The sequence below is a fragment of the Panthera pardus genome, unplaced genomic scaffold (assembly GCF_024362965.1).
Source record: "Panthera pardus isolate Hobbes unplaced genomic scaffold, ASM2436296v1 HiC_scaffold_1, whole genome shotgun sequence".
NCBI classification, from domain to species: Eukaryota; Metazoa; Chordata; class Mammalia; order Carnivora; family Felidae; genus Panthera; species Panthera pardus.
Window position 1 is genome coordinate 70,662,182 of NW_026526654.1, and position 27,208 is coordinate 70,689,389.

General features: G+C 41.6%; 1 protein-coding gene across 3 annotated transcripts in view; it reads left to right on the forward strand.

Moving 5' to 3' along the window:
• Positions 1–1,259: 1,259 nt before the first annotated feature.
• Positions 1,260–27,208, forward strand: part of RNASEH2B (ribonuclease H2 subunit B) — a 59,367-nt gene continuing 33,418 nt past the window's right edge. Inside the window, exons 1-2 of one of the 3 annotated variants that reach the window (XM_019447624.2) lie at positions 1,260–1,588; positions 26,307–26,378. In XM_019447624.2, coding sequence (XP_019303169.1) covers positions 1,537–1,588; positions 26,307–26,378 — 124 coding nt within the window. In that variant the 5' untranslated portion in view covers positions 1,260–1,536. The other 2 variants (XM_019447622.2, XM_019447623.2) reach the window with 2 other exon arrangements.

The window sequence follows — 27,208 nt, forward strand, 5'->3', positions numbered from 1 at the left end:
AGGGAAGAGATCAGAGCAATACTAATCTGCTGCCTGTCCCAGCGTTGGCATCTGGATGTCCCTCCTGAGGCAGAAGGGTGTGTCCTCCAATTTCAGCCGCATTTGCCACCACCACTCCCCATGGGAAATTGGACTGAAATTGAAACTCCTTTCAGAAGGCTGAGATAGATGGAGTTCTGCCAAAGTTAACTATCTTCAAGAAAAGGGAAGTGCATTAAGCTATGTAAAATATTATTCTTCCATTCGTGCAAAAAGACACGGACTTGTACGTGCATGGAAAATTTTTGGAAGAACAGACAAGAAACTGTTAACAGCAGTTGCCCCCCCTGGGGATGGAGATTGGGGATCTGGGGTAGGAGGGAGACATATTTTTCTTTAAAGTATAAGAGAAGTATTTATTATTTTCTTTTAAGAAACCCTGTACCAGGTACCACTTTTTCAATTAAAATTTTATTTTTCAAAGTTTAAATCACCAAATTTCATGAACTTAACTTTTAAACATCGCTTTGATTAAAAAAAAAAAAAAACACAAACTTTTTACTTTATTTATCTGTTTAGAGAGAGAGTATGGGGGGGGGGGTTGTGCAGAGAGAGGGAGAGAGAATCCCAAGCAGCCTCCACACTGCCAGTGCATGCAGGGTGAACTTACGAACCCTAAGATCATGACCCGAGCGGAAACTGAGTCCCACGCTTAAGGACTGAGCCACCCGGGTGCCCCTTAAATATCCCTTTTAAAATGTCTTAAATTTTTAACTCATTACAAAGATTCTCCCCAAATAACAAATTCGTATTTTGAGCACCTCTTTTTAGTGGTGAGAGCTAAGCCCAATTCGAAGACTACTTACAATGCATTATGAATCCACAAAGCACAAAATACTGTGACCTTAATTCCAACGCAGAATGCAACCGACAAACAAGATATACTAACAAGAATGACATCAGGATTAGAATCTGATGGCAGTTGTCCTTAACACGGATCTGCTGCAGGCTTTTTCCTCCACGCTTGGTGTTCGCGTTCCCCAACCCTCCGGGTGCGGCGGCCTCATCCGTCCCGGGGCCCCCCCGCTCCCGGGGGGGGGGGGGGCCCGGCCTCGCTCGCTCTCCCACCTGGGACTCCTTCCGCCGCCGGCCGCACCACCACTTCGCGGGCCGAGGCTCCCCCGCCCGCCGCCGCGTCCCAGGGTGGCCGCCCCGCGCGCCGCGTCACTCCGCGCCCTCGGTGAGGACCTACCACTGGCCGCGCAGCGGAGGGGAGAGGCCGCGACCCTTCCCCTGCCGGCGGGCGACGCGCCACCACTCGGGTCGCCTCGGCCTGGCGCTAAATTTAAAACCATTCACAGGCGCGGCCGGCTGGCTGCGGAAACGAAAGTTAATTCGTCCCGCGGGCCGCCTCCCGGGCTCCGCCGGCCCCTCTGCGCGCCGCGCTAGCGGGGATACACCCTTCCCCCGCCATCTTCCGCCCGCTCCGGGCAGGTCCCGCGCTCCGCGGGTGAGGCCTGCTCGCGCCCCGCGAAGAAGGCGGGCGGCAGGGACGGCATGGACGGCGGGGACCGGGCTCGCGCCCGGCAGCACGTGTTCCTGCTTCCAGGTAAATACGCCCGCCCCGAGCGGCGGCGCGCCTCGCCCGGCCCTCCGCCCGCGCGGTCCGGCGGCGGCGGCGGCGCGCGGCCGGACTTCCACCTGGGGCGGCGGGGCGCGCCCCACGTCGGCTCTCCGCGCTCGCGGCCCTGCGCGCGCACCCCAGCGGGTCCCACTCCCGCGCGGAGCCCGGGCGCCGCGGGCACGGGCGCTGCGCGTCCCCGGGCCCCCGGTGTGGGACCAGGTTCTCTCCCCGACGCGTCGCACCCGCTCTTGGTCACTCCTTACAGCTGGCTGCGGGGTTTGCAACCCAACGCCGAAAGCGCAGAAACGGGCCGAGCGTTATTTCTCCGGCTGCGGTGGGCTGCAAGGAGCGGCCCAGGCCTGTGGAGAATGACGCGGGCTCAGGGTCTCGCGGCACGCTGTGGGGCCCGGAAGTGCCTGTTTCGGGGGGCAGTTTGCTGTCCCCCTCTCTCTCCCCACTCGGCAGCTGGCCCAGCTCTGGGTTCCTGCCGGATAGGATCCAGTGAGCCCGGAAAGGCCTCAGACGCTGTGCACCTTTCTAACAAGGCCCAGATGATGGTAGGGGTTAGGACAAGTCTTCAAAGAAAGTCAGGTGGGTAGTTAATGACATAAGTGATGGAGCCAGGCCCTTTTTCAGCCTCCCCCTAGGTGGTGAGGGGCCATCCGGGGTCTGCAGAGGATTGGAGAAATAGATAGTGAGATACCGCACGCGATGGGCTCCAGGAAGTGTCAGAATCAAAGGCGTTTGGGACTAGGGAATGCAAGCCCGTCAAGTTTGGCCCTCTTGTAGATTGATACTTTGATATGATGGCATAACATTGGAAATAAGGAGAATCCTTGGTTCACTGTGTTTAATTTTTAGGTTTAGCTCAGCAAATGCAGTGTTTTTACAACAAATCATGGTCTGATGATGTTATAGGTATGTAGCAATCTAGACTTTCATGATGAATATTGAAAATTCTTACCTGACAGTGTGTCAAGAATATTTTTGTGTGTATGTTTCACTTTTTCTCCCTTTATAGTTATTACACACAATACAGTATACAAATTTAAGTGTGCAATTCAGCAAATACACTCATGTATTTTCATTGTGTACATGTACGTGTACACCCCTGTAATCATCCCCCAAGTCAAGATGTAGAACTTTTTCAGCAAGCTCATGCTTGCTGCTAGATAGCCACGGGTCAGTGCTGACCTTTGTCACTAGAGATTTGTTTTGCCTGTTTGGGTAAGTGTGTACTCCTGTAGGTCTGGCTTCTTTCACTCAGCAGTATTTCTTGAGATTCATCCATATTATGTGTAGCAGTGGTTTGGTTTATTGGTGGATTTGTGTTTTCGTTGTTGTGTGTATTTTATTGTATGAATATCCATACTGTTTATTTCCTCTGCTGTGGGTGGACATTTGGATTGTTTCCACTTGGTAACTATTGTGAATTGCACTTTTTTTTTTTTTAAGTTTATTTATTTTGGGAGCAAGCAAGAGAGAGGGGGAGGGGCAGACAGAGAGGGAGAGAGAGAGAGAATTCCCAGCAGGCTCTGCACTGTCGGCACAGAGCCCAACACGGGGCTCAAACTCACCAACCTTGAGGTCATGACCTGAGCCGAAACCCGAGAGCCAGATGCTTAACTGACTGAGCCACCCAGGCACCCCGTGAATTACACTTCTAAGAACATTCTTTTATGAGGCTTTTGGTAGAAAGAGGCACTCATTTCCCTGGCGTGTGTACCCAGGAGTGGAATTACTGGTTTTGGGGATCTGTATGTTCAGCCTTAGTAGATGCTGCTAACGGTTTTCCCAAGTGGTTATACCGATTTACACTACCACCAGCCGTGTGTGAGAGTTCCCATTGCTTCACATCTTCACCAGAGATTTGTATAGGCAGTTTTTTAAAAGTTTTGTATTTGAGAGAGAGAGAGGGAGGGAGAAAGGCAGAGAGAGAGGGAGAGAGAGAGAATCCCAAGCTCAACATGGGGCTCCATCTTGCGACCCTGAGATCTGGACCTGAGCCAAAATCAAGAGTCCGACACTTAAACAACTGAGCCACCCAGGTGCCCGGAGATGTATATATGCTACAACCATTAAAGCAAATTTCAGGGTTTTGATAGAATCTAGCAAAGGCCTACTCGTATACATGTTTTACATTAGAAAAATCTTCTTCTTGTTTTTGTCGCATCAATTCAGTGAGATTTTAAGGGTAGGAACTCCAATTCTTTCACAATCAAGTGCATTATTATTATTTGGATACACACAACGGCTGCTGATAATTTGAGTTTCTTATTTTGTTCTGTTTAATTGGTATTGACATTTTTATTCTTGAAAATGCATATATCCTCATCGTATTAAACACAAAAACCTGGGGCACCTGGGTGGCTCAGTCGGTTGAGCTTCTGACTTCGGCTCAGGTCATGATCTCACAGTCTGTGGGTTCGAGCCCCGCATCGGGCTCTGTGCTGACAGCTCAAAGCCTGGAGCCTGCTTCAGATTCTGTGTCCCCTCTCTCTCTGACCCTCCCCCGTTCATGCTCTGTCTCTCTCTGTCTCAAAAATAAATAAACATTCAAAAAAAAACCACAAAAACCTTCATTAACTATTGCATCCCTGAAAATTAAAAAAAAATGTAATGTTTTACTTCTTTTTGAGAGAGAGACAGAGACAAAGTATGAGCAGGGAGGAGCACAGAGAGAGAGAGGTAAACACAGAATCCAAAGCAGACTCCAGGCTCTGAGCTGGCAGCACAGAGTCCGACGCGGGGCTCGAACCCACAGACCGTGAGATCATGACCTGCACCGAAGTCGGATGCTCAACCGACTGAGCCACCCAGGCACCCCATATCCCTGAAAATTTTAGGTTTAATGTGTTTACTGCTGGACTGTGAGAAGTTCAGTCTGCTTCCCGTTCAAAGCTGAGATGTCCTGTGGCCTATGAACTCATTGGAGAGGGCTGAGCCAGCTGCTCAGGAGCTGCGTTGTCTGGCTGGCTTGTTCTTTACCACTACTTGAGCTTCCTGTTCCTGCCTGTCCGGCCGGCCTTTAGTGCCACCTGCAGGCTTTGAGCGTACAAACATTGGTGGTTTCACAGTTCCTGCAGTGCAACAATGCTACTCAAACTTGAGGGCGTAGGTCACCTGGGGAACTGGGCCCCAACGCCAGGGTTTTTGATTCGGTGGCTCTCCGGAGAGGCCTGAGAATGTGCATTTCAAACAAGTTCCCAGGTGACGCTGATGCTGTCGGTCTGTGGACACCACTTCGAACCCCCGCACTGAGACAGCCCTTGGGAGTGGGTAGAGAGGAGTAGGAATGGCCAGCCCCAGGTTTAGCTCTCTTTTCGTGGGCCGGAATTTGTGTCCTCAGGGGTGTGCGTGTAAGTCCAGGGTATGAGGCCCATCCTCACAGACACATATTTGTGGGTTTTTTCTAGCAGATGAGAAATCAGCTATGGTAAGCTATGCATTTGAGACAAGGAGACTATATCCTCCTTGGAGTGAGCACCATAGCGCCAGTCAAATTGGGCCCTTAATTAAGAAAACAAAGATTATAGAAGATTTTTCAAGAATATTTGGTGGAAGCCGTTTGTACTCAGTTTTAGGACATTTCTGGGATCGGAGGAACTTACTCTGTTACTGGAACACAAGCTCATTAACCAACAGATGAATAGAACTTTAGAGATTTACCCATGAGGCAAATGCAAAGCCACTGGTCCTTGGGATGACACTTTTTTCTTGCCATTTAGTTCATGTTGTTTATCAAGTTGTCTACAATAACATTGTGTTATACATTGAAGGATATATTAAAAAGGACTATTTAGGCCTCTTGCTTTTTAATTCCTCTGGAGAAGTCAAAATTCCCAGAGAAACAAAAACTGAAACTTGGAAAGGATACTTGTGAGGTAGTAAGGCTTAGGGCCTTCCTTGACTTTCATAGGCTGCCAGGGACAGAACTGCCTCCCATGCAAGCAAGACAAGCATTTCTTGTAGTTTGGGATGGCCTTCAGTGTTTCTCCAAAAAGGCCTGTGGGTTCTAGCCTATTCACAGTTTTAGTTACTGTAAGAGACCATTAACATCTCTATCTTTTAGAATTTGGTATAAGTTTCTATCTCTCTTTGCTGCCCTAAAAATAAATGTTTAAGCCATATTCTTAATATTTTTCTCTAGTCTAAGTTTTGTACACTTGTCAACTCTACTAGGTTGGGATAGACCCTAACGTGAAAGGTGGGCTGGGAACCGATTCACCAAGTATAGAAGTCTGTGTGGATTGTTTGTGTGGCTGCACCCTGTAGCTGGACCATCTCCAAGGAGATGTCAAAACATTGGAAAACCCTAATGTTGTGTGAGGGAAGAAAGGAAGGACAGAAATGATCTCAGGACCAGTAAATTGATTTGGGTTAGCTTAGGCTGAAAGCATCCCTCATTCAGCCCCCTGATTAAAAAGCCCCCAGATCAAGGTAGATGCCACATCACATTTTCAGCTGTAGACAAGTTTTGCAATAAAATTATTCACCTTTATCTCCAGAAAACACACGTTCAAAAGCATTTTAAGAAGAATTGTATTTGTTACTTCTTTCCCCACAGCATGAATAGTGCCAGCTTTTGCACGGTAGAGGATGGGTTGCTTTTGGGGGGGAGGTAAGAATCACAGGCCGGCCGGCCTGCCTGCCTACCTTAGACATTCCAAATACATTAATGAGCCTTTTATGAGAGGCAGCATGATGATCACAAACAATACGATCCTCTTTGTCTCTCCAAATAGAATACAGAAATAGATTTGAAAGCATTGTGAGAATGCAGGCTTTAGAACCATGTTCTAATTAAAGGATTAAAAAAAAATCAACTTTAAAAGGCAAAAGTAGTTTTTGTAATTAATGGTAGAGACAATTTATATTAATGTTATTTCTGATTCGAGTCTTGTAACTTTTTAATAAGCCCACAAGAAACACCTCTTATTTGAAAAAAAATAATAATAATAGTGTGAAGTATGTGGTAAAGGAAGAATTGCTATAGACCCAAATGACTTTTTTTTCAGTGACCCTAAAATGCATAAATAAATAAAACTTTTTTCCTCCTTTACCTAAAGGCACATGGTTAATGTCAGAAGAAAACTGTAAGCAGATTTTTTTTTTTTAACGTTTATTTATTTTTGAGACAGAGATAGACAGAGCATGAACGGGGGTGGGTCAGAGAGAGAGGGAGACACAGAATCTGAAGCAGGCTCCAGGCTCTGAGCCATCAGCACAGAGCCCGACGCGGGGCTCGAACTCACGGACCGTGAGATCACGACCTGAGCCGAAGTCGGCCGCTTAACCAACTGAGCCACCCCAGGCACCCCAGATTTTTTGGTTTTTTGTCAACACTGTTTACATGTATGCATGTTTGTGTTTGGAAATCTAGCTTGTGGGCTGAAAGCTTCCTTATTTTCAGAAGAGCTTATTCACAGGGCAGGAACCTGTACTGTACTTGGTAGGAGATGGGGCACAATTCCAGCACTGGTTTTAGACAATCTCTGAATAATTAAGCTCCGCTTCTTGGGAGATTTGTCTTTTACTGAATAGTCTTCTGCAGGCCGTCAGCAGCACAGGAGTCTCTGAGTTCCCCAGCATGGAGCATGTTTAACATTTTCCACACAAATCCTGAGGCTGGTTTTGTCTTTACGAGGCTTTTTTTGGTGGCGGTTCCACCGACCTTTTCTCAGACGGCCACTGGATCTGCCCTATCTGAGCACACTCTGAAGCGGGTGGACTTAGTCGGTTGTCAGTTGTGCAGTCAAGCTGAGCCTGATACTGTCCCGCTAGTAATTGTTCCGAAAGATTTGGGATATTTATAAGAACTTTTAACTCTCACACATTTATCCTCCAGGGCAGAAAAGAGTTTTCATAAAAGGAAAGTAAGAAATGTTCACAATTTTTATTTGAGTATGGTTGTCACCTCATGTTATGTTAGTTTTAGGTGTGCAACATAGTCTTTCAGCCACTCTGTGTGTTATGTGTGCTGTGCCCACCACGAGTGTAGCTGCTGTGTCACACACCCTGCAGTACTATGATACCATTGGCTGTCCTCCCCATACCCTACCTTTTATTCCCATGACTTGCTCATTCTGTAACTGAAACCTGGATCTCACACCCCCCTTCACCCCACCTCTTCTCCTCTGGCAACCGTCAGTTTGTTCTCTGTATTTATGGGTCTTTTCTGCTGTTTACTTTGCTTTGCTTTGTTTATATTCCACATGTAAGTGAGATCATACGGTATTTGTCTTTCTTTGTCTATTTCACTTAGTATAATACCCTCTAGGTCCATCCATGTTGTTGCAAATAGCAAGATTGTATCGTTTTTATGGCCAAGTAATATTCCATTGTGTATGTATGTATACACACACATTTTACACACACACACACACACACACACACACATAATCACATCTTCTTTCTCCATTCATCTATTGATGGACACTTGGGTTGATTCCATATCTTGGCTGCCGCAAATAATGCTATAATAAATATAGGGATGGCCATAGCAACCTTTTTCTAGATAGGTCACCTAAGGCAAGGGAAACAAAAGCATGTCAAAATAAAAAGCTTTTTTAAAAAGTTTTGACTACATCAAAATAAAGAGCCTCTGCACAGTGAAGGAAACCGTCAACCGAATGAAAAGGCTACTCACTGAATGGAAAAATATATTTGCAAATAATATATTCAATAAGGGGTTAATATCCAAAATATAGAGAGAACTTATACAACACAACATCAGGAAAACAAATAATTTGATTAAAAAATGGGCAGGAGACCTGAATAGGCATTTTCCCAAAGAAGACATCCAGATGGCCAATAGACACATGAAAAGATGCTCACCATCACTCATCATCAGGGAAATGCAAATCAAAACCACAATGAGATGTCACCTTACAACTGTCAGAATGACTAAAATCAAAAAGACAAGAAATAACAAGTATTGGTGAGGATGTACAGAAAAAGGAACCCTCATGCACTGTTAGTGGGAATGCAAACTGGTACAGCCACTGTGGAGAACAGTATGGAGGTCCCTCAAAAAATTAAAAGTAGAATTGCTATATGAGGGGCACCTGGGTGGCCCAGTCGGCTAAGCCTCCAACCTTGGCTCAGGTCATGATGCCTGTGTTTGAGCCCTGCATTGAGCTCTGTGCTGACAGCTCAGAGCCTGGAGCCTGCTTTGGATTCTGGGTCTCCCTTTCTCTCTTCCCCTCCCCCACTGCACTCTGTCTCTCTCAAAAAATAAATAAACATTAAAAAAATAAAAAAGAAATACCATATGATCTAGTACTTCCACTACTGTGTATTTACCTAAAGAAAACATAATTTTTTATTTGAATAGCAGAAAAGGGGGGCACATGGGTTTTTCCCATATCCTCTAAGCTTTTACCATGATGTTAAGACACAAACAACTTATCAGTATTTTCTAAAGTGTTGTAATAAAACATACCTAAAACTAGATTTATGCTATTTATTGGCTCTGTGTCCTTGGACAAATTGCATCTTCTTTGTAAAGCCTCAATTTCCTCATCTCTACAGTGGGGAGAACAGCTCTTTCTCCTAAGCTCCCCTTTGCACCCCAAGATCTTAGTCCCAGACCTGGGACAGAATAGGCATTCGGTAAACATTCACTGAAGGATGCATGTCTCACGTGCCATTTTTTCATGCAGTCTTTGCTACACTGCCCTTTGTCCTCCTTTTACACTTCTATCCAAATCCTACCCCTTTCTTCAAGGCCTGGTTCAAAGTTAGTTTCCACAAAGCTAAGCCATTTGTATAGACCACAAATGAATTCCAGTATTCTTCAATTTTTCTCATTTTTCTATTTCTGCCTTTATTTCACTCTGCACTCACACTCCTCACTAAAATACTCAGGGTTATTGGGGTTATACAACATATCTCTGTTTGAATGCCCGTGACTTTGGGTCTGCCTGGACTCTCCTGCCTGCTCGTCTTCACGTTCTCTGCCTGCCAAATGCCTGCCTGTCTCTTAACCTCAGCCCCTGGCTCCTCCAGGCAACCTTCCCTCCGAGCCTCTCCCCTGTGAGTGTGCGAGCTCGGGGTCCCTTCTCGGCCACCTACGCATCTTGTGATTATTCTGTCCACTATCCTTTCTTTGTAAAGATGTATCGAACCCCCAGTACATGCCAGCAGCTGGAGAGAATCCACGTGCGTTCCGCCTGCATCACCACCACCAGCTCCTCAGTGCTGGGCACCTTGGCCTGAGGCTCCAGAGCCCTCCCCTGCCCAGTGCCTCTGAAAGCAGAGGCGTGCCACTGAGGACTCCCAGCCTTTTTGTTCAGAGGTCCTTTATCCGTGCCTTTTAAATATCTGCCTTTCTAGGTATACCTTGCCTTTCCAGGTATGACTGTTGCTAAAGTGGAATGGGCTGCCTGCTGGAGTGGTCAGATCTGCATGTTCTGATGCCTGTTTTATCATCCGCCTCTGAAACGCCGAGGATCCAAGCTGGCCGAGGTCTCTAGGCGGAGCTAATTTCTCTGCAAGAGTCTAAGACATTTGGTGAGGCTCTGCTTTATCAGTATAGAATAGTATAGATTAGACTATACTGTACTATACTATGCTATACTATACTGTATATTTTAATAGTAGAATATTATTAGAACAGTAATATAGACCCAGTGCTGTATGGAAACTTTACCCAGTTCCCAGTATGGAAACTTTAGCGATGCAGAAAAATATAAAGAAGGAAATAATTTATCTATCATCTTGCCACTGAGAAATAACAATTTTGGAAATATTTCTTTCCAGTCTTTTTATATTGTATGTATCCTAGTGTGAACTCCGTGTTTTTCATTTTTTTTTCTCATTTTTTTATTTTTAGCTTTATTTCACTGTTTATTCTTTCTACTTATACTATGAATTTATTTCTTTTTTAAGAAAAAATTTTTAATGTTTATTTTTGAGAGAGAGACAGAGCATGAGTGGTGGGGGAGCAGAGAGAGAGAGAGAGGGAGACACAGAATCAGAAGCAGGCTCTGAGTTCCAAGCTGTCAGCACAGAGCCCGGTGCGGGGCTCCAACTCACGAACTGCAAGATCATGACTGGAGCTGAGGTCAGACACTTAACCAACTGAGCCACCCAGGTGCCCCTGAATTTATTTCTATTGTAACAGATATACCAAATAGGTTTTGCTTCAGGGCACCGAGGTGGCTCAGTTAAGCCTCCGACTCTTGATTTGGCCTCAGGTCATGATCTCATAGTTTGTCCCTGCATCAGGCTCTGTGCTGTCAACGTGGAGCCTGCTTGAAATTCTCTCCCTCCCTCTCTCTCTCTCTCTGCCCCTCCCCTGCTCATTCTCTCTCTCTCTCTCTCTCTCTCAAAAAACAGTTAAAAAAAAAAAGTATTACTTCACAGCATAGACTGCATATTTTGAATGGATTATCTTTAACAGTGGGTAAAGACTGAAAATACAAATAGATGCAGGACAGGTGAATGTAAATTCACAGAACCATGATGGCCACAATGGCAAGCTGGGATTCTTTGAAAGCCATTTGAGGTTGAAGTTTTTAGGACAACCTTGGCCTCCTGCAAACGTCCCTTGGTGTGCTTACCATAAATAGGATGCCAGTTTGAGTAGACCATGAATCTGGCTTGGTATGGAAATTACTATGCATTTAATGTTGAGACCTTCATCCTAACTGTGTTGCAAAACCTGGCTAGCCAGTTCATTGATCCCTGGGAAGGGCCGGCTGTGTGTTGGGGGTAGAGAGTATACAAGCATTGGGACTCGGGTGTTGCAGCGCTTAGAGGTCCAGGGCTTCTGTCCCCCTGAGAGTTTACTTCCTCTGCTCAAACCAACTTCCTCCACTTAGTAGATAATAGGCTGCACGCTGCACCCACGCCTCAAATCCCCCAGTGTCTACTGGGAGAAGCTGCCCCTTTTCTCTTCTTCTCTTACAGCCTTTTGACTGGCCCCACTGTGATCACATGCAACCCCAGCCTCACCCCCCGTTAGCTGTAGCCTTGGAGGGGCAGCCTCCACTACAGCACCAGGTGGGAGACGGGGAGGACAGAGGGGTTCTGGAGGGTAGGGAGCACTTTTCCAGAAGAAGGAATGGCGAGGCTGGGCAGCGCAAGAGCTAGCTGCTGCCCTCACCCCCCGGTGTGCCTGAGCTCTGGCCCGAAGCCTGCACTGCGTGTGACGGGGTGGTCTCAGCCGAGCATTCTCAGTTTCCCAGTTCTTGGGGGTCTCTTTGGCTAGATGGCGTATAGGTGGGGCAGAGGTTTATCGTATGAAGAAGTAGATTTGGGCTGTAACTTGCGCTCTTCTTCGTTTACCCAAGGTGTGTGTAATTTCTAGGAAGCCCATCTTCTAGGTCCTGTGTCTTCTAGCTCTTATACCTTTGCAGTACACTTTGATGTCTGCTGTTGTATTTGACCCTCACGATGGCCTTGGGAATTAGTCAAGGCAAGCTTTATCATCACCATTTTACAAGACTTGGAGAAGTCAGACAATCTGTCCCAACACCCCACAGGAATTAAATGGCAGACACTCCAGGCCCTCCCTGGGTGTCTAGGACCCCTGCTGTAGGCCAGAGGCCACTCTGCTGGCCGAATGGTGGCATCCCACCAGGATGGGAGAGGCGGGAGGATCAGAAAGGGCTGGGGTTCCCTCTGTTGTCAGTTTGATGACGAGGGACCAGGCACACCGCCTGTCCTGGTGCCAGCCCTGGTTATCAGTAGACATCCCAGTCGGGTCTGTCCTTTCTGCCTCTCTAGAATATTTCTGCTTCGCAGATATTTCAAAAGCTTAGCTCCATCTGTACGTGTCGTTGGTCTTCGTGACTCTGAATTGCCCGCCATCCTGAAGTTCTTCATCAGTTTCTTCTTCAGCGCACAGGTCCGTCCTAGAAACATGGCTATTGATAGGGGCAGCCTTGAGAAAATGGAAAGCTTATCTTCTATGGCCTTGGTGAAGGCCGGTTTTTGGTTTTTTCTTTTTTCTTCAAAGCTTTAAAATTAAAAAGACATTCTTAGAGGAACCCATTACTTGAGAATTATTTTTCTGGGGTGTACCTCTGTCTAGCTTTCTTGGTTTGCCTCCTGTGGCGTTGAAGGAAACAGAGTGCCCCAAAGCCAGGAAAGTGACCCAGATCTCTTTGATGGCAGTGGTTAACATCTTGGGAAGGGAAGACATATAGTCATTGCTTAAATTAACATTCCTGGAAGTGGCAAGTAACTTAAAAATTATGCTGATTTGTCTTGCGTGCATTGCAAGTGTCCTAGCCAAGTGTTCCCAAGGAGCTGTCCCTGGCGATCAAACCAAAAAGAACCGGGGGGGGGGGGGGGGGGGGTGAATATGTTCTAATGGCTGATGACTGCAAAAAAATGAACCAGAACCTATTTAGGACAAGGTATTGCATGAGCATGAGAGTGATGCTCTCATCTTTTTTTTCTTTTTTCCCTATTAGATCTTCTTAAGAAAACTGAATAGCCTTGATATAGTATCTAAAAATAGAGTAAATGGTGCTTTGATGTCTGTCCTTTCTTCTCCATGTAACAGCGGGTGTGTGTTTCTCAGAGCTTATCTGCTGTGTGCCAAAAATCAGACAGGGTCACGGACAAATGTCCGTTGCTTCCAAGTCATAAGAACACTTGGCAAAAAGGTGGCTCTTTCTCCTGTCTCATGTCTTTGAACTTTAAATGATACGAAGCAACTTGTCTTAACCAAGAGAGGGATAAGAAAGAGCTGCCAAGTTTAAAAACTGGTTGGTAAGTAACTTCGTATCAACGGCACAGCCCATACCATGTAGTCTGAAGATGAAAAATAATGTTGCATTTTGGCTTCTACAAGACTTCCTGACCAACTTTTCAATATTACATAATGGTTAAGTCTGTGCAGTGATACACGCTGTGCACAGGCAAGTTTTCTGTGAAAACTTGGGGGTGTATGTAACTGTGTAGAGGATGTTGTATTCTCTAATGGGAAGAGCAGTTTCCTTTTCTTACCTTTGGTCAAACTTCTTTATCTGTTTTTATCGCCTGATGTTTCTTGTTTCCCACGACAGATTTCTCTCATCGTTTGTTCGTATATTTTTTGATCCAGCCCTTTTTGTCTCTCTCGCTTTCCCCAGCACCCCCGCCCCTCTTTTCCTTCTGCCGCACCCCTGGCAGTGTGGGAAGCCGGCTGGATTGGAGAGGGGGCAGCTGATTAGACGACCCTCTGGTCCTCAAAGCTGAACAGGACACAACAAGAGAAGACAAATGGGTCTGCGACGTCTTCGTTGTAAGAGAACAGGCGTGCAAGATAGTCACTGCGCCTCAGAGCTGCAGTTTGTGTTTTCTGAGTTAATGCGGATGGGATTTGAGATGAAGAGTTTCTCTCAAGTGTCTCTTAAATCTTGGCTCTCTGTCCAACTACATAGCTCTGTGACCTTGAACAGGTTTCTTAACTTTGGGCAAGTTTTCCACCCAAAAGAGTGGGAATCAAAATAGCACCTACCTCATAGAAATAGTAGAAGGATGACATCATGTAACTTGTGTCAAGGACGTTGCCTGGTGTGGTGGATGCCCAATACGTATTAGCTATTATTTGCTGTTTTACATTCATCGGACACAGTTGTCTCTTGATCACTGGTATGTTTTCTTTAAAGTTCAAATGTCAGGAAGGTAGCAATGAGACTTTCCTTTCTGTTGAGGTGTTTAGATCGGGATGGTAAACAGATGGAGAATTTGCTGCTAGAGTTAATGGTGACCAGTGGGACATAAAATTGGGTCTTTGTAGAAAACACAAAGGCCATAAGAAAACTGCCGTGGAATTGGTTAGACAAAAGCTAGCAGGGCTTGAGACAATTGGCAATTAGCAAGTTTGAGATATCACTGAGTCCAAAATGGCCCAAAATACCAAGTACCTAGGTCTGAATTTTTTTATTTTTCTGAAAACACTTTTGGCCAGCATGGCTTAAGTCATCTCTTACATAAGAGAAAACAGTCAGAAAAAGAAGGGTGGGAAGCTTACTCTTTAAAAAATGTAATTTGAATCTTATTTTATTCAGCGTAGCTTTAGGTGTTTCATATGAGTCAATTTTCTAGATAAATGAAGTTCAACTTGTTGGTTATCAAAACTTGTTTTACTGTTTCTTACTGAGCTTTTTCTAAAGTCAAACAACACATTCATGTAACGTTTATTGAGCACATTCCATGTGCCAAAAACTGCTGGGTACTTTACTGTATGTTGGATTATCTTCATTTTCGCCCCTAAAATGAATATTGTGTTTTGGCTTTTAGAAAAGGATATCCTGGTCCTAACTTAGTCTCTTCTTAAAAAGCTAATCATTAAGCCCTTAGGTAATTCTGTGTTTAGAATTTTTAACCTTTATATTTTGATCTTATTATTCCCTGCATATTCTTAATGTTTCCATGTCACTGAGAGAAAGGGAACTGATTTTTAATTGTTTATTACATGTTCTAGGCACTTTGACATATACTTAAGTTTAAGAAAAACTTATAAAATTTGGGGGCGCCTGGGTGACTCAGTCAGTTAAGCGTCCGACTTCGGCTCAGGTCATGATCTCGCGGTTTGTGAGTTCGAGCCCCGCGTCAGGCTCTGTGCTGACAGCTTGGAGCCTGGAGCCTGCTTCGGATTCTGTGTCTCCCTCTCTCTCTGCCCCTCCCCTGCTCATGCTGTGTCTCTCTCTGTTTCAAAAATAAATAAAACATTAAAATTTTTTTTTCTTTAAAAAAACCTATAAAATTATTTTATAAATGAAACAACTGAGGCACACAGTTCATACTGTGCCGAAGTTCATACTGCTGAGCAAGAAAAGGAACTGAGAGTGGGTTATGCGGACCTCTTTGTCTCTGGATCTTGTACTCTTTTTTTGTGCTGACATTATCAAAGAAATAGGCCTTAGTTACAACTAGGTTAATAGAGGACAACCCTTTTCCAACTCCCACTCTCATACACTTCTTATTCTTTCTAAACGCAGATTTTTTTTCCTTCCTTAATTAATTTTGCTATCCTTCAGCTGTGCTAGATGCAGGTAAAAGTTAGAAAAAAGATAGAACTTTTAAGCTTGTGGGTAAGGAAATAGTCCATAGGATGACCCAGAATTTTCCAGATTTAAATGAAAATAAAAACACTGTGACTTTTATAGAGCCTTTAATTTATAGTCGCAAGTAACTTTGTGTGCCTAAGGCCAGGTATAGACTAAAGAATTTATCAGAAGTCTTATAGCAATATGAGTTCTTTACTCATGCTAAGCCTTCAAGATTCGGTGGGGGTAAATCCACCCCTCCATAAAAGCAATGAAAACATTGGCAAAGATGGCCAAAATCAACTTTTTCAAAACTCTTGAAATTAGCCAAAGTCTTCCAACAATCTGAGAAGTGTTTATTCAAGAAAAACTGCTGAATCTCATTAAGCAGGGTTTGTGGCATTGTAACTTGAACTGCTCACATCTCCCTCTCTCCAGGTCTACAGGAACCTTGAAAACCAACAGTCTTGCAAACATGGTGCTTGTAAAAACCAGCAGCATTGCAACCCCTGGACGGGACAGGCCTTGTTGGAGCTTCTCCAAATGTTCCATTCCCAGAGCATTGTCCCTATTTGACCTGTCTTGCAGTTCCCTAGAAAAGCTAGATTGGAGCTCAGAACTTGCTCTGCAGGAAATACCCTGTCCCCAGGGCCTTTGTCAAAAATAATCAGTGGCAATTGTTAATATATCAGCTCCTGAGGGAGCAATCGCAGTTGGGCAAATAAGAACCTGGCCAAAAACTTGAAAGGAAGGTACGAGGAGAAGATATCCATAAGGGACTTTGAAAAGCTCTGACATATTCCTAGGAAATTAAAAGGCCGAGCACATATTCAGGACGGTATGCATGCCCAGGAGAGACCTGAGAGGGCCCTAATCTCTCACATTTAGGTAAGCAGTAAATAAAAGGTAAGGTAGAAGTTTAAATTGGTTGAGTGTTGAGGGCATGTCCCAAAACACATGCAGAACTTCTTAGCAAATGTTGGAAGGCTTATTTGTTCAAAACATTTAAGGGAATCTCTGACTACTCATTAGCTAACCACTAAACTAACTGAGACATCAGTGGTTACAAGCGTAACAGACTTTATAGGATTAGTCCAGGAAGGTCACTAAAAAAACAGCAACAACTACAGTGATGACAAAAAGCAGCAACAACAATAAATCCTAGGGACTTGGTGCAGGGGGTTCTGATTTTCAGAATTGTCACATCAATCGTTATATTATCTAAAATGTCTAGCTTTTTGTTTTTTTTTTTTAAGGGTGTGGGACACCTGAAGAAATAGGAAAGTAGGTTTGTACACAGGAGAAGAAAAAAGTAGTCAATAGAAACTGTCCCTGAGGGGGCCCAGTTGTTGGACTTATTCTGTGAAGATTTTAATCAGCTCTTATAAATACATTCAAAGAACTACAACCAATTATATCTAAAAAATTAAAGTATGATAATGAAGTCTCACAAAATAAAGTATATCAATAAAAAGAGATAGAAATTATAAAAGAATATATAAATTCCAGAGTTGAAAAGTATAATAACTGAAATGAAAAATTCATGAGCAGGTTCAATAGCAGATTTGAGCTGACAGAGGAAAGAATTAGCAAAACTTGAAGATAAGCCAATTAAGATTATCTAGCCTAAGGAACAGAGAGATAAAAATATTAAGAAAACTGAACATAGTCTCAGAGACCTATAGCATACCACCAAGCATAGCTGACATATGTATAGTGGGAGTCCCAGCAAGAGAAGAGAGAAAGAGGTAAAAAGAATATTTGAAGAATGGCCAGACCCAAATTTGATGAAAAACATTACATATACAAGAATCTCAACAAACTCTAAGTAGGATAAACAGAAAGAGATCCATGCCTACACACAGCATAGTCAAACTGTCAAATGACGAAGAAAGAATCTTGAACGCATCAAGAGCAAGTGATTTATCAAGTACAGAGATCCTCAGTAAGATGAACAGCTGACTTCTCATTAGAAATCAAAGAGCCCAGAAGTTAGTTGGATGGCATATTCAAGATGCTGAGAGAAAAAGAAACTCAACCAAGAATTCTGTATCTGGCAAAACTACCCTTCATAACTGAAGGATTCTCAGATACAGAAGAACTGAGAGAATTCATCACTAGTAAACTTGACCCTCAAAAATCATGAAGTTAGTCCTTCCAACTGAAAGGAAAAGAGACTAGATGGTAACTTGAGTCCACACAAAGAATGCAGAGCACTGGTAAAGATAAATATAGATAACTACAAAAGACAGTAAAAATGTACTTTTGTTTGTAACTCTTTTCTATCTGATTTAAAATATAACTTCATAAGCAAAAAATATAAAATGGTTGATGGGCTTATCATAGATAAAGATAATTTGTGTGTATATGTATATATGTACACACACACATAGATATATGGCACATAGTAATAGCACAAAGGAAGGAGGGGAAAAGGAATATATTGTGGGAAAATTTCTAGATACTATTGAAATTTTCAAGTTAATATTAATTTGAGCTACATTGTTGTAAGTTAGGTTGCTAATTATAACTCTCAAGACAACAACTGAGAAAATTGCTCCCCCAAAAGTATGGTAAAAGAAATGACAAGGGAATTAAAATAATGCCCTAGAAGATATCTATTAAACACAAAAGAAGGCAATAATAGAGGAATACAGGATCAAAACCATATGACATATAGAAAATAAAGTTAAATGGCAGATATAAATCCTACCTTATCTGTAATTACATTAAAGGTAAATGCATTAAACATTCCTATTAAAAGGCAGAGATTGGCACAATGGGGAGGCATGATGCAACTATATGTTATCTACCAGGTGCACACTTTAAATTAAAAGACACACATAGGTTGAAAATAAACAGATGGGAAAAGGTATAATGCAAACAGTAACCAAAGGAGAGTTGAATGGTTCTACTAATCATATGAAATAGACTTTAAGACAGAAATTGTTGCTAGACACAAGAGTAGATACTTTATAATGATAATAATGTTAGTCTATTATATAACATATATACACCTAACAACAGAGCCCCAAAATACACAAACCAAAAACTGATCAAATTGAAGGTATATATACACAATTGAATAATATTAGTGGGAGATCTAAATAATCCATTTCCAATATGGCTAATACAACTAAGAGGAAGATCATCAAGGGAATAGAAGACTTGACCAACACTGTAAAACGACTAAAGAGACATCCATAGAACACTCAATAATTGTGGAATACACATTCTCCTTAAGTGAACATGAAGCATTCTCCAGAAATGACCATATCACAGGCCATAAAACAAACCTCAGTAAATTTAAAAGGATTGATATTATACAGAATATGCTCTCCAAAAACACTGAAGTGAAAATAGAAAGCAATAACAGAAACAAATTTTGGAAATTCACAAATACGTGGAAATTAAACAACACAGTCTTAAAATAACCAATGGATCAAATGAATCGAATGAAAATGATACATTATATATCAAAAACAGAAGAGATGCAGACATATGAGTGTTTAGAGCAAAATATGTAGTTGTATATGGCTATATCTAAAAAGGAGAAAGATCTCAAATAATCTGAACTTCCAGTTCAAGAAACTAGAAAAAGGAGAACAAACCAAACCCAAAGCAAATAGAAGGAAAGAAATGAAGATCAGAGCAGAAATAAACAAAGGAGAGAATAGAAAAACAACATAGAGAAAAATCAATGAAGCCAAAGTTGGTCCTTTTGAAGAGATCAATGAAATTGCCTAATCTTTAGTTAGAATGACCACAAAAAGAGAGGGGAGGGGAGAGAAAGAGAGAGAAGATTCAAATTACTAAAATCAGGAATGCAAGAGGGGACATCACTAATGATCTTACAGAAATTAAAAAGGACCCTGGGGAACGCTATGAACAACTGTATTCCCATAAAATAGATAACTTAGATAAAATGCACAAATTCCTAGAGTGGCATAAATTACCAAAGCCAACTCAGGAAGAAATAGATAATCTAAATGGACCTATAGCAAGTAAAGAAGTTAGTAAATTAAGTTTCCCATAGGAAAAAAAAAAAAAAGCCCAATCCTACATAGCTTAACTGATAAAGTCCACGAAACATTTAACATATTGGGGCGCCTGGGTGGCTCAGTCGGTTAAGCGTCCGACTTCGGCTCAGGTCATGATCTCACGGTCTGTGAGTTCGAGCCCCGTGTCGGGCTCTGTGCTGACAGCTCAGAGCCTGGAGCCTGTTTCGGATTCTGTGTCTCCCTCTCTCTCTGACCCTCCCCTGTTCATGCTCTGTCTCTCTCTGTCTCAAAAATAAATAAACGTTAAAAAAAAATTAAAAAAACATTTAACATATTAATATTAATCCTTTTTAAACTTTTCAAAAGGAAAAAGAACATTTCCCAACTCATTCTGTAAGGCCAGTATTACTTTCATACCAAAACCAGACAAAGGCATAGGAAAAGTATAGATCAATATCCCTAGCAAACATAGATGCAAAAGTGCTCAACAACTAGCAAACTAAATCCAGGAGTATGTAGAAAAGGATTATAAACCATGACCAAGTGGGATTTATCCTAGGAATGCACGGTTAGTTCAACATACTGAAATCAATCAATATACCATTTTAATAAAATAAAAGCCCCAAACCACATAACCATCTCAATAGCCACAGAAACAGCATTTGAAAAAATACGGTACTTTTCATGATTAAAAAAAAAAAAGTTAAAAAATTAGGACTAGGGAACTTTCTTAGTCTGATAGAGCACATCTATAAAAAACAGGTAACATGCTAACACATTTCACACGAAAGTTTTTTTTTTTAATGTTTTTTTTTTCAATTTTTTTTTAACGTTTATTTACTTTTGAGACAGAGAGAGACAGAGCATGAATGGGGAAGGGTCAGAGAGAGAGGGAGACACAGAATCTGATGTTATGAAAATACTTTAGGTATATTGGGTTAAGTAAAATATATCATTGACACTCATTTTACCTATTTTTAATTTTTATTTTACCGATTTAAAATTTTCTAAGTGACTCACATTTGTGGAATGCATGTTATTTCTGTTCTGGACCCAGGGCCTCCAGGTTCTGGTACATGTGGGCCCTATCCCCTGTCCTGTAGCACTGGATGATTGAGAGGTTAAGGGTAGAGCATGGGGATTGATGAAAATGGGTGGAGAAGAAGTAGTCGGAGATAAAGGGGTGTAATGAATGCAGTCTTGCTCTGAGAACCGGGGCCTTGTTTTATTCACAGCTGTATCCTCAGTGCCTAGGTTAATACCTGGGCTGGTAACAGAAAACTGGTTATAAAATAAAATAAAGATTGGCAATAAAATAAAAAAGATTCGGTAAGAGGGTGGTGTCTATTACTAAATGGGTATTTATTCAGCACTTGATACTTGTTAGGTCCTGCTGTGGGTACACAGAATCTAGCAGACAAGAATGCAGTTCAGTGAGGACATATGTGGCATCTGTCAATGGTCTGACCATGGGATGGATGTACGAGCTGCCCTAGGGGAATACGGGAACTAGAGAGTGGTAGTTGGGGTTTCACAAAGTTAGCTTGTTGTTGCCAGGTTTCTTTGATTGCACAAGGCAAAATCTTTGCCTAGTAATTTTTTTTTTCACGTTTAGGGAAAATATACTTAATTTGCAGTCTGCACTTTATGTAAAATCACCTGATTTCCGAATATTGGCACCTAAATTCAGATTTTTTTTAAAGGCACACATCAAACAAAACCCTTCTGTGGCTTGGGTTGGGCCCAGGAGACAAGGGAAGATTTAGCTGGTGAAGTGAATGCATAATTCCTTTGACTTCTTAGCCATCAAAGCAAAGTACTTAACCATTGCTAGGCACCGGAGGCCTTAGACCTCCTCGTCTCTGTTGTTATCCTCTGTCTTAAGGTCTCAAGTTCCATGTTTTTTTTCATCTTAGCAGCTGTTATATTTGGAGTCCACATTTGTGTGATAATTTCACCCAATATCTTGCTCTTCCATGGAAAGTCCAAAAGCGTCTCATGAGTAGAGGCTGGGTCGGCTTTGCTAATCAATAGTTAATAAATGAATGACTGAAGTAGGGAGGAGAGATTAGTTTTAAAATCCATTGTGTCGTTGAAGAGGAAAAACAACCTGAGTATAGCATCTCACTTGGAATTCTGTGTTGAAAGATTGAGTCCAACAGCAGTTCATTTTATTGGCACGACTGAGAAAAGATGACTTTTCTTCCCTACCAAATAGACATTTCAGCATTATCTACACTAATACCTCTCAAAGTATATTCCAGAGAACCCTGGCATTTGCAGCAGAACACATTGTCAGTATTTATTTGTGCTTAGTAAATCCAAAGTTCTTACAGTTTGACATTTTAGGCCATACCTAATCCTCGGACTTAGCGCTCTTCCTGAGAAAAATGGAAACAGTGCTTCCCTTGTCTAGTTGTTAAAAATATATTTTTCGGCCCTTTGGTGTTTGTAAATTTTAATTATTTTAAGCTCTGCAGGAATGGGAAGGCTGAAGGAGACCTGGCAAGAATCACCACAACTGGCACTTTCTATTAAAAAAAAAAAGGAAACAGAAAAAAATCAATAATGATTCACCGAGTTAACGGTGAAAGATTTACTGTGGTATTGATATAAAATAAAGGGTGTATTGCCGAAAGAGAGAGGTCGCCTTTTCTGTGCCTGGAGACACAATGGAGATAAGCAAGGCTGGACAAGTGAGAAACGGCAGGGGCAAGGAGAGAAACCAAAACCTGTTTTCGTTTTGTGGAAACGTTTTTAACAGTGCTAAACTTTATCCTTTACATTTTTACAAGTTGCAGAAAGGAAAGTCTTAAAAGATTCTTAAAATTAAATCGGTATGGTTCCATTTGTATCACATTCTCCCAAAGCACAAAACTGTAGAGACGGAGAACAGATTTAGTGGTTGCCAAGGGTTGAAGATGGGGCAGAGGGTTCTCTGAGGGTTGGCACATCCTGCGGCTCTGTATTTGTGAGCGTAAACATTTAAGATGATTTCCTCTTGGTCTTTTTCTCATTGTGAAATGACATGACCGGCTTTAAAAAAATTATTTTTTTAAATTCCAGTAGAGTTTTATTGGCACATACATACGTTAGTTTCCGGGGTACAATACAGTGATTCTACAATTCTATACATTACGCAGTGCTCATCATAGTACTTGTATTCTTTGTCCCCATCACCTATTTCACCTATCCCCCAACCCACCTCCCCTCTGGTAGCCGTCAGTTATCTGTAGTTCAGAGTCTGTTTTTTTGTTTGTCTCTTTTTATCTTTTTTCGTTTTTTTAAATTCTAAATATGAGTGAAATCATATGGAAAAGGGTATGGAGTTTCCTCAAAAAAATTAAAAATAGAATCACCGTATGATCCAGTAATTTCACTACTGGAAATTTACTCAAAGAAATGAAAACACTAATTTGAAAAGATACGTGCCCCTGTATGGTTATTGCAGCGTTATTTACAGTAGCCAAGATACGGCAGCAACCCTAGTGTCCGTCGACTGATGAGTGGATAAAGAAGAGATGATAAATATATGACGGAATATTACTCAGCCATAACAAAAGAATGAAATCACCATTTTCAGCAACGTGGATGGAGCTAAAGGGTATAATGCTAAGTGAAACCAGTCAGTCAGTGAGATGACCTTCTTCGTTCCTGGTAATATTCTGTGTCTGTTATTAGCAGAGCTATTTCATCTTTGTTTTTATAAGTAGCATGATAAGGGTGATGTATCTTCTTCCTTCATTGTAATCTGCTAGTGCTTTCAAGTATGTCTCTTACAGGCAGCATATGGTATTACCTAACGTTTTTAACCAATCTGAAAACTTCTGCCTTTGAATTGGGGTGCGCAGAGGTTTATGTCACATGTGACGATTAATAGGGTTAGGTTTGCGTCTGTCAGCCTCTGTTTTCTCTGTATCTCATCTGCCCTTTGTAACTGCTTTTACTCTCTTTCTGCTTTTTTAAGACTGAGACGGCATAAGAAACTCACAACAGTATGCTTTCATTTCCCCCATCCTGGCCTTCGTGCTATTGCCGTCATGTATTTCATTTATATGTAGGTGGTAAGCCCCACACTAACTTGTTATTTTTGTTTAGTCAGTGATCTAAAGAGATTCAAGTAATAAAAAAATTCTTATTGATTTGCCGCTGTAGTCACCATTAACGGCACTCTTCATTTCTTTGTTTAGATTCATATTTTCATCTGGTATCGTATTCCCTTTTTCCGGGACTTCTTTTAGCATTCCTTGGTAGTATGGGTCTGTTGGTGGTTATTGCTTTCAGCTCTTGCTGTCCGAAAAAGTCTATTTTAATCACCCTCATTTTTCAAGGGTATTTCTCTCGAGGATCATCATGTTTTCTTTCAGTGCTCTAAAGATGTTTCTGTTGTCTTCTGGCTTGCATTATTTCCAACAAGAAATTTGCTGCCATTTTTAGTTTTGTTCCTCTGTACATAAATGTGTCCTCTTTTCTTCTGTCTGTTTTTAAGATTTGTCTCTTTATTACTGGCTTTGAGCTATTGATTATGATGTATAGTTTATTCCTCTTTCTGTCCTTTGGGTTTATTGAACCTCATGGATATGTGGGTTTATTGTTTTCATCAGATTTGAAAATATTTAGCCATAATTTCTTCAAATATTTTTTCTGTTCCCCACATCCCCTTTCAGAACTCCAGTGACATGTATATTATTAGGATGCTTGAAGTTGTCCCACAGTTCACTGATACTCTATTTATTTTTCATTCTTTTTCTCTGTGTTTTCATTTTACATAGTTTCTATTGCTATGTCTTCAGTTCATTAATCTTTTCTCCCGCCGTTAATCCCATATAGTGTATTTTTCATTTTAATTTGGGTCTTTAAAAAAAAAAAAAACTATGTCTCTGTATTTAATTTTTTGTGCATGAGGAATACTGTTCTTATGCCCTTGCCTGTTCATTCTAACATCTGTGTCTAATATCAGTACCCTTCTCTCAATATTGATTTCTTTATTTTTCTCATTACAGGCCATATTTTCCCGCTTCTTTGAATGCCCAGTAACATTCGATTAGATGCCAGACATTGTGAATTTTACCTTTGTGGCTGATGAATACTTTTGTATTTTTATAAATAATCTTGAGCTTCATTCTGGAGCACAGAGGAGGTACTTAGAAACAGTTTGATCCTTTTAGGTCTTGCTTTTAAAGTTAGTTTGCTGGGACCAGAGCAGCATTTGGTCTAGGGCTATCTACTCCCCACTGTTGAGGCAAGGCCCTTTTGAGTACTCTGAATTGTGAGGTTTTCCAGTCCATCTGGAATTTGGAGCCCTGAGTGAGCGTGAGGTCCTGTTCCCTCTAATCCAATGCGGGTGGCTCGTCTCCTGGCCCTCAGGTAGTGTCATCATATGCATGCACTGATCAGTACTCCGTTGAGTACTCAAGCAGTACCTTTGCACATCTATGGCGTTTTCTTTCTTTGTAGCACTCTCCTTTCCCGTAAACTGCCCTGTGAACTGTAGCCGTGGTGTCTCTAGAACTCTCCGCTCCACCTCTAAAAGGGAGTCTGCCAGGCTTCACCGGGGGCCTTCCATTCTGTTCTGTGGACCGGAAACTCTCTCAAAGCAATAAGCTGGGGCATTCACAGGACGCACCTCGGTTGTCTCCCATCTCTCCGGGGTCACTGTCCTGCAGGGTTCAATGCCCAGCGTCTTGAAAACAGTTGTTTCATGTATTTTATTGTTGTTGTCATTGTGGTTACTGTTTTGGTTGTTTCAGGTGGGAGGATAAATCAGCTTCCTGTTACTCCATTTAGTTGCAAGTAGAAATCTCAAAATTAGGGTTTTTAAACCTTTATATATTTAGTGTTACTATTATTTTAAGAAGAAAGTTGTATTTTAACCATGTATGAGTAAGCCGATTTCTAATCATGCTTGCTGTATTTAAGTTTATGAAGATCCGAAATGGGGTGAAGGGAATGTGGGCCACAGAAAGAAAACACACCGAAGTGCCAGTCCTTACCCCAAAGCTCTCCCATTTGCTCTTTGGTAGGTTGTTGCTCTGCTCGATTAGTAGAGCCCCTTTGTTCCTTTTGGAGAGAGATTCTCCAAATGACTTCTATGAACGTGCATTTAAAACGTCTGGAAGAAATGTTATAAATAAAATTGTCATGATCTTTTGTGTTTCGATCTACACAATTAAAACTTGGACAGGAAAATATTGTAGAGGAAACATACCGCGAGAACTTACTTCAACAGGTAATAAAGTGCATTTTAAAGCCATAATAATTGAAATATTGAAGTAATAATGCTAAAGCAGACACAGATTAGTGGACCAAAATAGAATTTCCATAGACAGACTTATAAATGTATTTTAAACATTCAGCATAAAGGACTTGTTTCAGTAATGAGTCCTTCAGAAGATAGTGTTGGGACAACTGGACAATTCACTGAAAAAAAAAAACAAAAAACTGGATCTCCTCTCCATATCTTACACCCAGATATATTTCAGATAGATTGAAGATACAATGTTAAGGTGTTTGGAGAAAATACAGGTGATTCACATAAGCTTGAGGAAGAGAAGCCTCTCTAAGTATGACCCAGAAGGTCCAACTCTAATGAAGTTAAAGGTTTTACAAAGAAAACCATATAAACAGAGGGAAGAAAAACCAAGTAAACTAAATAAGGTGAGCAACAAAGCAAATGCCCTTTAATCTTACAGACTCATTGTTTCTTTTCAGAATATTTCAAAGATGCTTCAAAGAAGATGAAAAGTGGGCTTATGTTTGTCAAACTGGTGAACCCGTGTTCAGGTAAGCTTTCCTCCTCTCTCTTCCTCACCGCCTCCGAGAACTGTAACTTTAATGTTTTTTAAACACTGCTGCCCCAAAGTGTACATACTTATTACCGTGTATGTTTGTCCTTCCTTAATAGCTTTGAAAGGTAAGCTGACATTACTGGATGATCAAAACAAGCTTGACCTAAACATTTTTGTTGTTGTTGTAATTTAAATCTGTAGACCATTCACTCGTCAGAAATGCACGCAGGACAAAAAAGTGGCATGTTTGGTTTCTCTCGGAAAACGGACTAATTTTCTTTAGCTTTCTTAAGCCAACTCTTCTTAGAGTAGTTATCCAACATTAGCCTCCACTTATATTCATTTTATGTTGTAAAGTAAAATAAACAACCAGAGTGAAAAAAAAAAAAAGTTTTTACTTGACATGCCAAGATTGTGAGTGGTTTCATTTTTAGCGGTACTTTCCTTATTTTGTTCTGACCAAAAGGCAGTATATTCGTTCCCAGTCAAGGGGCGAATTTTTTATATTAAAAGCATTGCATACGGAGATACCTATTTTATTGCAACCCGTTTCAGTTTAACTTTATATTCAGTGCATTTTGTTTTCTAATTTTTAGGCAAAAATGTTAAAGTGTACCGTAAATATACTGTAATATTGATATTTGTCTTTATGTGGGATTGTTTTTTCATTCATTTATTTTACAAGGTTTATGTTATAAAGTTATTTTATAAGGCTTTGAGTAGACACCTAATACTTAGCAAATTAGAGCATTGTGCTGGCGGGTACAATATTGAATAGTGAAAGCAAGGGAAAGCCAATGGGTAGTGCCTTGTTATTATTGTTGA